Raw genomic sequence first — 14,004 nt, 5'->3', positions numbered from 1 at the left:
TATCCGCAAAGTCCCGCGCGCGCCCATTGGGCCGGGGCCCGGGTGTCAGCGCGAACCCTGGCTTGCCATTGGCCCCGCACACGTGCGGCCTGACTCACGTGCTTCCGGTTTGAAGGCAAAAAGTGTGCCTGGGTGATTTTTTTTTTTAAGCGAGAGAGTTTGTGCAAAGATCCGAGCTGTCAGAGATTTGAGAAAAAAAAAAAAAAAAAAAAAAAAAAAAGGCAGCCCCGGCGCTGGCGGAGACGCGCTCTCGCTGCAAAAAAAGCAAAGGCGATTAAAGGCGCTGCCAGCCTCGCGCTCTGGGCACAGCTGAGCGTGACACTCGGGGAAGTCAAACCCCTCACTCCTGCCTAGGAAGATGGCTAGACTTTAAAGACTATTTTTTCCCTTTAAGAAAAAAAAAAAATTTCTTGGAGCTTTTTTCTTTTTTCTTGCTTTCTTTTTTCTTTTTTTCTTTTTTTTTTCTTTTCCTTTTTGGCCGTGGCTTACTCCCCATTTAAAACAAATCATTGAATCTGGTTGCAGAAAGAAAAAAAGAAATAGCCAAGTGTCTCCATATCTGGATGTCTACAAATTAGAGAGAGGGAGAGACAGCGAGATCTATCTGCTCGATAAGAGCGAGCGATCCAGGCCAGGCGCCTGGGCTTTTTTTCCTGCACCCGCCCCGTGCCTTCGCTGGGGCTTCGCCGGCCTCCTTCCTCCGCGCACCCCCACGGGCCGCTGGCAAAGTGGGGTGGGGAGCGAGGCGGGGGGGGCGGGGGCCGGCGCGGCGGCCGGGGCGGCGGGGCGGCAGAGCATGGAAGAACAGCAGCCGGAACCTAAAAGTCAGCGCGACTCGGGCCTCGGCGCGGCGGCGGTGGCGGCGGCCCCGGGCAGCCTGAGCCTGAGCCTGAGCCCCGGCGCCAGCGGCAGCAGCGGCAGCGATGGAGACAGCGTGCCGGTGTCCCCGCAGCCCGCGCCCCCCTCGCCGCCCGCGGCGCCCTGCCTGCCGCCCCTGGCCCACCATCCGCACCTCCCCCCGCACCCCCCGCCCCCGCCGCCGCCGCCGCCGCAGCAGCATCTCGCGGCGCCTGCTCACCAGCCGCAGCCCGCGGCCCAGCTGCACCGCACCACCAACTTTTTCATCGACAACATCCTGAGGCCGGACTTCGGCTGCAAAAAAGAGCAGCCGCCGCCGCAGCTCCTGGTGGCGGCGGCGGCCGGAGGAGGCGCAGGAGGAGGCCGGGTCGAGCGTGACCGAGGCCAGACCGGCGCAGGTAGAGACCCTGTCCACCCGCTGGGCACGCGGGCGCCAGGCGCCGCCTCGCTCCTGTGCGCCCCGGACGTGAACTGTGGCCCACCCGACGGCTCTCCGCCAGCCGCCGGCGGCGGTGCGGGTGCGTCCAAAGCCGGGAACCCCGCGGCGGCGGCGGCGGCGGCGGCAGCCGTGGCAGCGGCGGCGGCGGCAGCAGCGGCCAAGCCTTCGGACAGCGGCGGCGGCGGCGGCGGCAGTGGAGGCGGCGTGGGGAGCCCTGGTGCGCCGGGTGCCAAGTACCCGGAGCACGGCAACCCCGCCATCCTGCTTATGGGCTCAGCCAACGGCGGGCCCGTGGTCAAAACTGACTCGCAGCAGCCCCTCGTTTGGCCGGCCTGGGTGTACTGCACGCGCTACTCGGATCGTCCGTCCTCCGGTGAGTACCCAACCCCGGCTGCGCCTTGTCCCCAGAACTCTCAGCCGCCACCGTGCCGGGGGGAGCAAAGTCGGCCTCCGCCGCTCTCCTCTCACGCCTGCTTCCTCCGCCTCACCCCCGTCCCAGTCCCAGCCGGGTGTGCCCCCAGTCCAGCGCTCCTGGCCTCTGCGGCCACCACTGGAGAGGCTACAGCTCCAGGCACGAGAAGCTCGATCCTTTGGTTTTGAAGTCCGAGCCCCTGGGGCCTTCTTTGTGTTTTACCTTTATTATTCTTAGGAAAGACACAGTCAGTCATTGATTTTCTTCCAGGGAGAGAGATGTTTAGAGCCGGCGGGAAGGTGGGCCTAGTGATCTGGGTCTGAAATCCGCCAGCCAGGTCCGGAGGAGGCCGAAATCCAGCAAGGCTCTGATCAGAGAAATCATTGCCTTGTGTTCTTACACACGCAAACACCATCTCTATATTTTCTGGGGAGAGTTTCTTTACATCGAGATAGATTTGAGGACACACAGAAAGAGAGAGAAAAGCCTCTGATCGCTGTCTCTTCTTCCCCAGGCCGGGTAGGCAAGAGAGTCTGACCCGGGTGGGTAGAATCCAGGGAAAGACGGTTGCCAAAACGGTCGGTGCCGAGAGCCCGTGGCTCCTGGTTCTCTAGCGCTCACAGACAGTGGGAGAGGAGAGGAGACCGGTCAGGCTCGGGCCAGGCCGCGGGGGCACAGGACATGATTGACAGCCTCCTGGGCAGCTTCTCCGTGCCACGGGCTCGGACATCCTCCTGACTCTGCCCCTTCCTTCTTCCACTCCTTTCTTCCCCGTATCTGCCAGTTAGCAGATTTCTGCCAGCCGTAGGTTGGTTTCCTTCGGCCCTTTTTCCGCCTGTCCCTTGCGCTAGGAGAACCCGAGGCCGAGGAGACCCGCGCTGGGACAACCCAAGGCCCCGGGAGAGGAGGCTGGGGCCTGCCTGCCTCCCGGGATGGCAGCACCAGGGAGGCGGGTGGGCACTGCGAGGAGGGCAGCAGGGGTTCTGGCCTACAATTGGCGTTCCGGGCACCCGGTCCGGCAGGAGGCCGGGCACAGCGTAGCCGTGCGCCTCTCTACTCCGGCTGCTGTCTAGCCTCCCCCACGGTTGCCGGCCGGGCGCGGATCGATGCGCGCTATCAGCCCCCGCCATCTCGAGCCCCGTTATTGACACGTCGGACTCCCTGAACCTCCGAAAAGCTGCTTTGATTGACTCGCCTGATGGATAGAGTGATTGAGCTGTCAGGCTGTGCGGCTCAGGCTGGCCAGGAGGCTACGATTTTATTACAAGTGTCCGTGCCTCTGCACACACGTACACAACAGCACTCTTAACAACGTCCCGGATGCACAACGCGCAGCGGGGCCTTTCTGGAGATGTGCACATTTCCTGGGCAATCTCTCTACCCGCTCAGCTAATTACTAATCCAAACTGAGGCCGTCCTCCCTCCCCACCCTACCTCTTAGTCCTCTCTGCACAGAGCTTAGGAGTGGGCCTTGCCTTTGTTCTTGGCCGCTTTCCTTCTTATGGGCCTGGGGAGGCAGGGTACTGGCTCCTCGTGCATGGGCAGTTCAGGGAGATGAACCTCAACCCAGACCTGAGTCGCTGCAGTTAGCCAGGCCTGGACTCTTTTGTCATAGGACAGCTGGTGACCCCAGGCGCTGGCCTGCCCCAGGAGCCAGCAGCCCAGCTTACCCCTCTGTTGCTAGGTTTGGAGACTCCGGTGAAGACCATTCTTTCCAGACAGTTTCAGATATTAAAAGGCCCAACAGGGACTTAACTTGGCTCAGTAAGCTCCCATAATCAGGACAGGGCCCACCAAGTAAGTGCCTGAAGACTTGGGTGTGAGGCTGATAGACTGAGGTGCAGGCTTTAAAGGCTGCCTCCTCTTTCCCCCTCCTCTCTCAGAGCTGGGCTCCATAGCAGCTCTCTTCCCAGACCAGATTTTGGGAGAGATTTCACCTTCTTGGGGGGAGGTTTGCTGGGGCCTCTTCCCATATTCGTCGTAGCACAAAATTCTGGCAGTATTCTCCCTCTGTCTCTGTCCCTCTGCCCATATTTTGCTCATGGATGGGGTCAAGAGGGATGTAGTCTCTTTGCAAATGTCTTAAGATGGGCAGGGAAAGCATATCTGGTCTGTTTTTGTTAATCCAGGATTTTTCAATCCTGAAACTGTAGCTTATGTGTTCAAAAGAGAGAGCCCAGTGGAGGAGTGGGGAGGGTTCTCGCTTTCTCACTGGCACCATGCAAGGGGCCAAGCGGAGAACCCTGGGGGCCAGGGTCATGTGGGTAAGACATGCAACCGGGTGAATGCCTTTTCCTCTCTTCAGAGACCGGGGTGGTCAGTGTCTCCCTGGGATTCTAGAAAGGGCTTCCGTTAGGCCAAAGAGAAAGGAGACGTGGAGAGAACATACACCAAAGACTTTGGATCTAGGCAAGCCCCTCCAAGTCCCCTTCTTATTCCCTTATTTTCTGGGGTCAATAGCCACAAGCAGATGGGGTCTTATTGTCTGTGCTGGGTGTAGGTGGCTCCTTGAGGAGGAAGGGAGGATTAGTTTGCAGGCTGGCAATTCCCTCAGGGCAGTCCTGCCCTAGTGTCTTCACTGGTCCAGTCTTGAGACTCTTTTCATTCCAGGGCTGTGAAGACAGCAGGCCCCTGACCTCCAGGTCTGGGATCCACCGGATGAGGCTCCAAATGTGTCTCCATCTTGGATTATGGGATTTAAGCCTGGCACGCGGCTCTCTGGTTCCGAATTCGGGTGTGGGGTGTACAGACAACCTCGGCCAGTTTTCCTCCGCGGCCCGTCTGGCGCCCCCCAGAAGGGAACTCGGCGACCCCAGCAGCCAGGCGATGGATTGATCTAGGGGCTAGCCGGCGGGAGGGAGCCGGGGGCGCCGCAGGGCCTCCACAAACGCCCCGGAAGCGCAGGGCGCGATCCCCGCTCGGCCCTGCAATTCTCACGGCTTCCTCTGCCCTCTACCCCCTCCCCTCTGCCCTCCGTCCCCACCCCCACCCGGCCCTCTCCGCCGCTGCAGGTCCGCGCACCAGGAAGCTGAAGAAGAAGAAGAACGAGAAGGAGGACAAGCGGCCGCGGACGGCGTTCACGGCCGAGCAGCTGCAGAGACTCAAGGCGGAGTTCCAGGCGAACCGCTACATCACGGAGCAGCGGCGGCAGACCCTGGCCCAGGAGCTCAGCCTCAACGAGTCCCAGATCAAGATCTGGTTCCAGAACAAGCGCGCCAAGATCAAGAAAGCCACAGGCATCAAGAACGGCCTGGCGCTGCACCTCATGGCGCAGGGACTGTACAACCACTCCACCACCACGGTCCAGGACAAAGACGAGAGCGAGTAGCCGCCGCCGGCTGGGGCCGCGCGGTCCGGCCGCCGCGCCCGCGCCCCCTCCTGGCACCGCCACCGCCACCGCCACCGCCGCCTCCGCCTCGCCGGCCCCAAGCCGGGGGAGAAAGAATCCGCGCACAGGAGGGAGGGAGCAACAGGGAAGAGAGAGAGAGACAGAGAGAGAGAGAGACAGAGAGAGTTTCTCAGAATGGAGAGTCACGTTTGAACGAAACATTTTTAAAAAGGGAGAAAGACTCGGACAGGTGCTATCGAAAAATAAGATCTATTCTCTATTCACGGTATAAGGGGCGAAACTGCGAACTCCTTAAAGCTCTATCTAGCCAAACAGCTTACGACCTTGTATATATTTAATTTCAGGTAAGGAAAAGAAATATGTGTAGCGATCTCTATTTGCTGGACTTTTTATTAATCTCCTTTATTATTATTGTTATAATTATTATAATTATTATAATTATTTTATCCCCCACCTCCGCCTCGCTGCCCCCGGCCCAGTTTCGTTTTCGTTGCCTTTTTTCTTTTGAATGTTGTTGCTTCTCCGGTGCCTCCCGCCCCGCATCGCTGGCCCTCGTTTCTCTGGGACTTTTCTTTGTGTGCGTGAGAGTGTGTTTCCTCGCGTGTCTGCCCTTCGCCTCTCCCCCCCACCTCCCAAGCCCCATCTGTCGGTCTGTCTGTCCTGCTCCCCTTTCGTTTTCCGGAGACTCGTTGAGAAATACGACCCCACAGACTGCGAGACTGAACCGCCGCTACAAGCCAAAGATTTTATTATGTTCAGAAACCTGTAGTCTGAAATAAAGTGTTCACTGTGCTCACGAGCCGCTGGCGGCCCTCCTCCTTGCGGGTTCGGGAAGGGCGCGGGCGCAGGGCTCCCGCGCGCACCGCGCACACACCGGCCGGCCGGCCTTCCCACCAGCGCGCAACGAATCCCGGGGGCCAGACGAGCGCGCGGTGGTAGAGGCGGCCCAGATCCGGGCGGATCCGGGTCTAGAGGGTCTGGAGGGTCTGGAGGCCCACGCCTGGTCTCCAATGGCGTCCAAGGGAACCAGAAAGGCGAAACCTCAGTCCTGACTCCGGAAACACTGCTGGGGCTGTCAGGCCGCTCCCGGTGCGGGGCCAGGACCAACCTGGCTTTGGCCTCCTCTTGTTCGACCTGCTCTGCTCCTCGCTCTGGCCTGCACCTTTCCCTTTTCTTCCCTCCCGTTCCCCTCCCAGCCTGGTGCGGGCTTTGCTTGACGTTTTTCCCTCCAGAAGCAGAAGGCCTTCCCAAGGCGGGGCAGAGGTGAGGGGCTGCCTCCAGCTAAGCTGCCCACCAGGGCCAACGGCTCTTCGGCTCTTCTGCCTGGCCTCTGGGCCTGCCCTCTCTGCCGCCTGGTCTTCACCGCTCTTAGTTCGGAGAAGCGATTCTGTAGGCGAAGCGGTGGGGCCAGGGCGGCACAAGGAGCCTCTCCTGGCCGGGATCTCACGGTCTCCTATAGCCCAGGGAGAAGAGGCCCGGATCCTGGGACGCTATGCAAAGCAGCAGCACATTGCTGCTGGGATCACTTTGAGCCATCTCCCAAGTGGGCACAAGCCTGCCTCATCCAAACCCCAAACCTAAGCGGGGTCACTCTCAGAATGCCAACAAAGGCTTGCTTCCTGACTGAGGGGGGCGCAGACACAAGCCTCCAGGACCCTTAGGACACGTGGACGTCCCAGAGGGAAATGTCTGCACTCTTGCCCCTTCCCCCTGGGGCCTATCCTCCTGGGCAGGCACTGGGCCCCCTATATTCAGGGACTAGGGGGAGGAACGAGAGGCCCCTCCTCAAGAGGTATCATCTTTTTGTCCAGGATTTGTGTTTTTTATGATAAATTCTCCTTTCCTCCTCCTTCCTGTCTTCTGAAATATGTGTGCGTGTACCTGTGTGTGGCTAGACGTGTAGGTGTCCTGGTGAACTTGTGTGCGTATGTGATCATGTGCAAACACGGGTGCATATAGGTACCTACCTGGTCTTGTGTGTCCCTGCATGTGTGACTATTGTGCTCGCTGAGTGTTCATTGCTTTGTAATTGGATGCACACTTGGATGTTTGTGAGCTCATGGCGTGTGTTCGTGTGGTCGTTTGTGTTTGCACACCAGAATGCTTGCAGGTATGTTTACGGGGCTTAGGTCTGCATGGGAACTCTGTTTCTGTGTTCTTCCCTTGGGTTTCTTTCCTGTTGTTTTTGTAGGATTGATTTTGTGAGAAGTGAGAGTGGCGTCATTCTGCCTTTTTCCTTGAAAATCTTCCCGCTGATTTGGGCCTCTATCTGGGGAGGTGACAGTGCTGAGCCGGCTCCGAGTTCTTGCTCAAGGGTTTGGGGGCTTGAGGTTCAGTGGCCTGGAGTTGGAGAGTAGGTGTGGTATTGCCATGGACTCCCAACTTTGTTGCAGTAAATCTTTTTCCTCTTACCCCCTTCACGCCTTCTTGGGGTGTGGAGACTCATCTCTGCACATAATGGGTGCTCAGTCAATCCTTGAGTGAAGAATTGGAAGCAGAGGCCTGGGCCCTTCCCTGGGGTGGCCCAGATGCATGGTTTTATGGGGGTTGGAGGTACATCCTTTGCCTTCCTTGGTGGGGAAGGGGGCCTGGGATCTTCAAACTTTCCAAGGCTTCAGGTTAGAGGGTCAGAGACTTGGAGCCCACCGTCCTCCCCCTCTCCTCCAGGTAGCTCGGAACATCTAGCCACATCCAGAAGTGGTGTTGGGGGCGCCCTGCTCTGTCGAGAACCTTCTCCTTCGAGTGCCTGGAAACGAGGCTACCCTTTCTGCATCCTTCTTCATGGTGGCCCTGGGGGTCCCGAGGCCACTTCAAGACCACCAGATCTAGCGGCTGGGGTAGAGGCCAATGCAAGCAACAACTCCAGAAACGATCCTATTCCTTAAGGCTCCATTTCAGCACTCTCAGGAGGTCAAAGCTAAGAGCTCTTCCCCTTAACCTTGGGGGAGAGGGACGAGGTGGTTACCCCTCCCCAGGATTGGATTAGTGAAGTCTATGGATGTGTCATTATTATGTAATTTGATTTCTTGCCCATATCTCCTTTTATCTTCCACACATTATGGGCAAAGAGAATTTTCTTTGTCCGGTGGAGGAAACTGAAGCTCGGAGAATTTAAATATTTGTTCCGTGCCTTGTCCGTGGCTGTGTGTCTTCTTCTGTGTCATATCTACTCTTAGCACCTGACTTTACCTCGGGAACCTGGCCAAGGCCCTGACCTTCCCACCTTCTTGCCTTCCTCCGTCCTCATTTTCCTTTCTTCCTGATTGGGGCTGAGGAGAGAGGAAGAGGACTTTGGTCAGTTCTCTTTCTTGTTCCCCCTCTAAAAAAAGAAAGTAATAATAATCATAAACAGGCATTGATTTCTCTGATTTATGGGGCTGGCTTTAGTGAGCCGCCTGTGTATTAAAGTCTGAGGTTGCATCGAAATAAATACTGGTGTGTGCTATCCCAACTTCCTCATTTTCTACCTTTTTTTTAAAAATGAGCGGATTGAACCATAAACTTAAATCTTCCTCAGCCCAGAAGGAAATGCACACTAGCCGAGTCTAAACAGTATTGATCCCTGGCTCTTTCTGAGGGCAAAGGTCTCTGTTTTCTTGCTCAAAAGTCTTGTTCCTTCAGTAGGGTCAGGGGGAGGCTGTGGATGGAGGAGGGGATATTTGGGTGTGGGGGGCTGCCTTGTGTGTCTGGGCAAGCTTACACGTTTGTGGGTTGTCCTGTGTGTGGTGGGGTATTGGTATGGGACGGTATTGGGTAGTTGTGCCTCAGCTTGGGAGATGGAAGTGTGTGTTTTGGGTATATGGATGCCAGTGGTGACTGGTATTTGTGAATGTGTGCATGTGTGCCCAGCTCTCTGGCTCCCTAGGCTGGGTTTCCCAGGGCACAGAGAAGGAGTGGTCTGCTAGCCTGCCCCCCTACCTGGCCCCCACAGCCCTGTGACCTATGACAGCACTTCCAGAGGTGTTATCACCAGGGAGGTCACTGTGTCCTAGTCTCTCCCCATCCCAACTTGCTGCCACCCCCCCCCCCCATCCAATGCCCTCAGTAAAAAGCCTGGTTGCAGGGGCAGGGGTGAGGCTTGGCTGACTCCTGGAGGCCAGAGGCCAAGGCCACGGTTGGAGAGGCCCTGTTCAAATTCCTTGTCCTGTGTCCAGGTGTCCACTGCGGTTCTCAGGTGTGCTCCTCAGTCCCTCCAGTGCTTAGCCTAGATTTTCTGTGTTGGAGAAAACCCATTCCTCTGGCAATAAAAACTGCCTTCCGGTATGCACCAACGTGCGCAGGGGTGGGAGGGGCAGGGCAGGGCAGTGGGCAGCAGCCCTCCCTTAGCTTTGCCTCACCTCTCCATGGGGACGTGGCCGTGTGTCCTCCTCCCCCCACCCCCACCAGCGAACTCGTTCTTCTCTCACTTTGAACTCAGGTGAGAGGGTTACACTCCTGTGGCAACTTGTGGAGAGGGACAGGGCTGGGGACCCTGCCAACCCCCACTCCTCCCCCAAATGCTTTAGGCCAGTCTTTTAATGAAGTCCCGTTGTTGGAGGGGGTCCTCAGGGATCCTTGAATAAAAAGGTTGCATTGCACAGGCAGGGGTGGGGTAGTGGGGAAGTTGGGGGTTGGGGGAGCGTGGAGGAAGGGTGGGGGTGGGGGGAAGTCCTGAGAGAGTAAGTACCTCTTTCAAAAGCAAGGGAGAGGAAACCGGCCCCCGCCCCTCCCCCCCAGCTTTCCCCTGAGTCCAGTGTTCTTCCCTGTGTGCCACTGAGTGGGCAGTGTTGAAGCACAGACAGCCGCTCTGCATACATGCACATGCTTCTGCACACAAAAGAGCAGGTGCATACATTCATCTATGCCTATATATGTGCATGTGTGTAAAATATGTGCACATATACCAAAAAAATGTTGAATGGGCTGAGCTATAGAGGTGTGTTCCCCACAAGCACAGGGACGTTGCCTGTGTAGAAGCTTCTGGCACACATTCACGCATGGTCCAGGAGTACACATAGCGGTGTGCAATACACATCTGCATGCCCCAGCTCTTGGGCTTCCCGTCTAGCCTGTACAGGGACAGGGCATTGTTTCCAAGCCTGGGACGTACCTGCTTGTCCCTTCCGTGGAGGCCCCCAGGAGGAACTGGGGTGGAGGTGGGTGGGTTGGTTGGGTGGGGGCCAGGAAGACTGGAGTCAGGGCAGCCAGGGGAGTGGTGGGGTGGCCCCTTCTCTCACCCAGGAGGCTGCTGGGTCCGGGTGGCTCTGGGCTCAGACACAAGGCACACTTAGTACAACTCTCTCCATCCTTATGATGTCCCCTGCACCTTCTCAGGTGCATCTCCTGGGGGAATGGCGGGCCTCAGGCAGGGAGGTTTCGAAAAGCAGATTTTTCAGAGAGCTTGGTAAGTCCTGGGCCATATTTGCCCCTAGAATTTCCTTCTAAATGCAGCCTTTCCTCCCCTGAGGTGTCACTCTGGAGATGGGACTCTGGAATTCTCTCCACAGATGTGGGAGTGGGTTGCTTTGGGGACATTTGGGAAGATTTCAGCCTCAGTAATGGAAGACTCCGGGTATAGGTGAGTCTGTAAAAAGCAGGATTTACTGTGGGTGTATAGGTACACACATCATACCCTGAACCGAGAACTGGGATCTTTCACTCTAGCCTGGGCTGTTGGCAGCGGGAGTGAGGTGGGATGGAGTGGTGGGGTGGGAAGAGGCAGTAGGAGTGTTGTGTAGAGGGAAGTGATGGGCACCAACATCCCCCCTCCTCGACTCTGCTGGGGGAGGGGGTAAAACTCAAGAAAGCTTTAGGGGACTAACAGCCACCAGCGGATTCCTCCCTGCCCCCCTCCCTCCCCCCCAAGCACACCATTGGGTGTTTGGAAGCTTCCTCAGGGTGCACTCATCCTTCTAGAGGTCTGAAGACGTGTCCAGCAGGTGCCAGAGGGACACAGTTGCAAGCGCAGAGGGGTGGGAGACCCCCGGGGGGCCAGACGGAAGGAGTCGCAGGAAGAGAGGGGCCCACGAATATTTAAAATGTGGCCACAAGCGCTGTGAGAGTGGGCTAGAGCCCTGACGGAGGCCAACGAACTCCGCAGAAAGACCCACAGTTCTGCCATCTGATAAAGCCCACACAACGGGAAACTTGACCACAAACCTCTGCTGCTGCTTGGCGGCCTCCAGGGGGCTGGGGAGAAGCAACCTGTAATAGTTGCAATGTTGTCCAAGCTGAAGGTTATGTATGTGCTGAAGAAGACAAAGCAAGTCCCAGAAACCACCTCAGCGGAGCTCACCCTGTCCTCCTCTCCCCTTCACTTCCACCGGCGGGACTTGTCCATTGGACAGGATGAAGGCAATTCAGAAGACACTTCCAGAAGTTTGAAATGGTTAATAACATAATCATAATTTACTTGCCAGTGCACACTGCTAGCTATTTGGCATAGTTTACTTAATTCAGCCGCACGCACTTCTTTGAGTGGGATGTTATCATCCCCATTTTACAGATGAGAAAAGTGAGGTCCAGGGCCGTCTTGCCACAGTCACACCAAACCACATTAAAACTTACACTGTAGTAATGCATCGTAAACTGCCAGGCTGACTCGCCTTGGCAACAGGCTCAGTATCAAGTCTCCAGCATAGGGAGAGCTTGGCACATGGTAGGGAGAGGCGCAGACTTGGGTTCAGGGCTAGTCTCTGTCTTTTGGACTCTCAAGAAGGAGTGGCTCTCAGCCCCCACCCCCGACCCTGTACTTCCCCTCAAGTTAGTCAAGTCAGGGCTGAATTCCTGCTCTCACACCGCACTCCACCCGGGTCTCAGATGGAGTTCCTGGGGGTTCCGTCTTTTCCCCATCCAGAGGGCCCCCGCCCTCCACAATCAGCGGGGTCTGCTTCCCTCCTTCCTCTCCCACCTGCTCCCAGGCCGGTGGGTAGAAGCGTCCCGCCCCAGCCGGGGCGACTCCGACTTTGTCCTTGTCCCAGCCCGGCCCGGCGGCCAGCGCCCTGCCCAGAGGACACTTCGCAGATGCACTTCCGGTCAGCGCGACCCAGGCCGCAGGCCCCGACCGCCCCGAGCACCCTCTGTCGAGTGGCGTGTTGGAGACGGGAACGCCTCTGGGGCTCGCGATCCCTCCGGGCACCGCGAAACCCCATTTCTGCCTTCCAGCTCGTGCCGTGGCTCGTGCCTCTCCGCTCGTTGGGGACGCCAAGAGAAGGGCCACTCCGGCCCGGTCCTCGCGCCCGACCTCCTAGCAGGCGACAGGGACTCGCGCTCAGGCCGCATCTCTCCCCCGCCCCCGCCCCCGGGTTCTCCCAAGTGACTGTTCTTTGTGCAGTTTCGATTTGCGTCTAGGCCGGGTTCGCGTTTCTTTCTGTCATTTTCTATGGGCTTCCCAGCCCCCGAGTGCCTCCACGTCCTCTCCTCCAAGCTTTCTGTTTTCTGCTGCGGAGGCCATCCTCCTGTGGCCAATCTCTCCGGCCGCTCGGACTCGGCCTCCGCTGCGGGTGTGCCCGGGGTCCCTTAGGCTCCCCGCCTTCCGCCTCTCCTCTCCCCGGGGCCCAGCTCCCAAGTTTGCTCCCCGCTGCTCCTAGGGAGGTTGGCGCGTCCCCGACCTTCCTGCCCCCCCCTCCTCAGGCCGGCGCAGCGGACCAGCGCTGACCTTGGAGGCGGCCAGGCTGCCCCTCAGGGTTCTCCGGTCATCCCTGCCCCTCCTTGACTCGATGGCTCCCGAGTCGTGGCCGCTGGTGGCGGGGGGGTGGGGTGGGGGCGGCGCCCTTCCCCTGGCAGTAACGCGCAGCGGCTTGCAATCTTGGCTGCACACGCCGTGGCTCCGAGCGGCCCCGGCCTGGGGTCAAACCAGGAAGGAGGAGGGGTGGACCTCAAGGCTGGGAGATCCGACTTTATTTATGTTGCTTCAACTTGTCCTGAACGATTAGACGAGGAGCGCTTGCGCGCACACACACCACGGGGAGTCCAAACCCTCGCTGGCTCGACCCGCCGGCTCAGCGCCCTGCGCGCCCTTGGCCCGCCCGAAGGCCCTGGCGTCAGAGGGCTCGGCGGCGGCCTCCTCCGTGCGTGGTTGGGGAGGACCTGGCCCCAGAAGGGCCACCAGCTGAATTTTCCCGGACTAGGTGAGCGCCCTCCGAAATCCCCCATGCGGGATCCATTTTTGGGCAGAGAAAAAGTTGCAGTAGCAGCCCAGTCCCCTGCTGCCTCCCCCGTCAACAAAGCGAGCACCTTCAGGGCTCAGACATTTGCCCACCTTCCCTCTCCTTTTCTGGAGATAATTTGGCCAAGTCGCTTGCCTATGCACAGCTGTGGTTTCCCGCTCGGGTTCACTGTTTACTTGGAATTTCTTTAAAACCAGCGGCGCCAAATTGCCCTCGCTCTGCGTCTTCTCTGGGCGGCGTCCGCCCAGGCCTCGCTGGAGCTTCCAGAAGGGCGAGGCCGGGCGATGAGGGCGCGAGACAGGCCTCGGCCTAGCTGGGAAGCATCCTTCGATTCGATCCTTCGCTCGATTTCCCACCTCTGCTCCCCGCTGCCGACGGAGCTCAGGCTTTCACCGCTGGCCTCCTCACTTTGGGCTCCTTCCCGGTGCTGTGTCCTCATTAGGCGCAAGCCATGGCGACTGGGGATGCAGACCCCAGAGAGAACGGCTGGACTCAGTTCCCCTATCACCAGGCCTTGAGTTCTTTATCTGTTGTCTAAAATGCCTTCGCAGGGCCGATTTCACTGGCGGTTCATGTCTAGTGCTGGTTGGTTTGCCAATGGCAAGGAAGTGAGGCGCCCGGGGTTCTGGGGGAGTGTTGAGGGAGGGGGGAGATTGGAGTATACGGTCTCCCAAGGGAGGTCACTTGTATTCAGCTAAAGTAAACAAAGTTCCCCAAGGGGAATAAAACTTTTGGGGCCCTCCCACCCAGCAGGACCTGGGAGTACCGGGTCGGGAAAGGAGGTACTGTGTTCTGGGCA

The 14,004-nt window shown here is 58.3% G+C and overlaps 1 protein-coding gene and 1 long non-coding RNA gene across 3 annotated transcripts; one reads left to right on the top strand and one right to left on the bottom strand.

The window, feature by feature from the left end:
- The first annotated feature begins 255 nt into the window (after positions 1-255).
- EN1 (engrailed homeobox 1) lies at positions 256-5,857 on the top strand. Its single transcript, XM_060625604.3, has 2 exons — positions 256-1,670; positions 4,721-5,857. The coding sequence occupies exons 1-2, from the start codon at positions 797-799 to the stop codon at positions 5,035-5,037; spliced, it is 1,191 nt and encodes a 396-aa protein (XP_060481587.2). The 5' UTR covers positions 256-796; the 3' UTR covers positions 5,038-5,857.
- LOC132673180 (uncharacterized) lies at positions 5,785-13,159 on the bottom strand. Of its 2 annotated transcripts, none has more exons than XR_009607900.3 (3): positions 12,695-13,159; positions 11,197-12,283; positions 5,785-8,327 (listed from the first exon to the last, which is right to left on the bottom strand). It is a non-coding gene; the product is annotated as an uncharacterized LOC132673180 (long non-coding RNA). The 2 variants fall into 2 exon arrangements; XR_009607901.3 differs by having other exon boundaries at positions 11,197-11,406.
- Positions 13,160-14,004: the final 845 nt, after the last annotated feature.

The sequence above is a fragment of the Panthera onca genome, chromosome C1, assembly GCF_046562875.1.
Source record: "Panthera onca isolate mPanOnc1 chromosome C1, mPanOnc1 haplotype 2, whole genome shotgun sequence".
In the NCBI taxonomy this organism is placed as follows: Eukaryota; Metazoa; Chordata; class Mammalia; order Carnivora; family Felidae; genus Panthera; species Panthera onca.
The sequence above is the reverse complement of the archived record's forward strand: the minus strand, read 5'-3'. Positions and strand labels throughout refer to the sequence as shown.

Coding starts and splice junctions, on each gene's coding strand:
- EN1 (XM_060625604.3), top strand. CDS start 797: ATGGAAGAACAGCAGCCGGAACCTAAAAGTCAGCGCGACTCGGGCCTC. Junction 1,671..4,720: donor CTCGGATCGTCCGTCCTCCG/GTGAGTACCCAA, acceptor CCGCCGCTGCAG/GTCCGCGCACCAGGAAGCTG.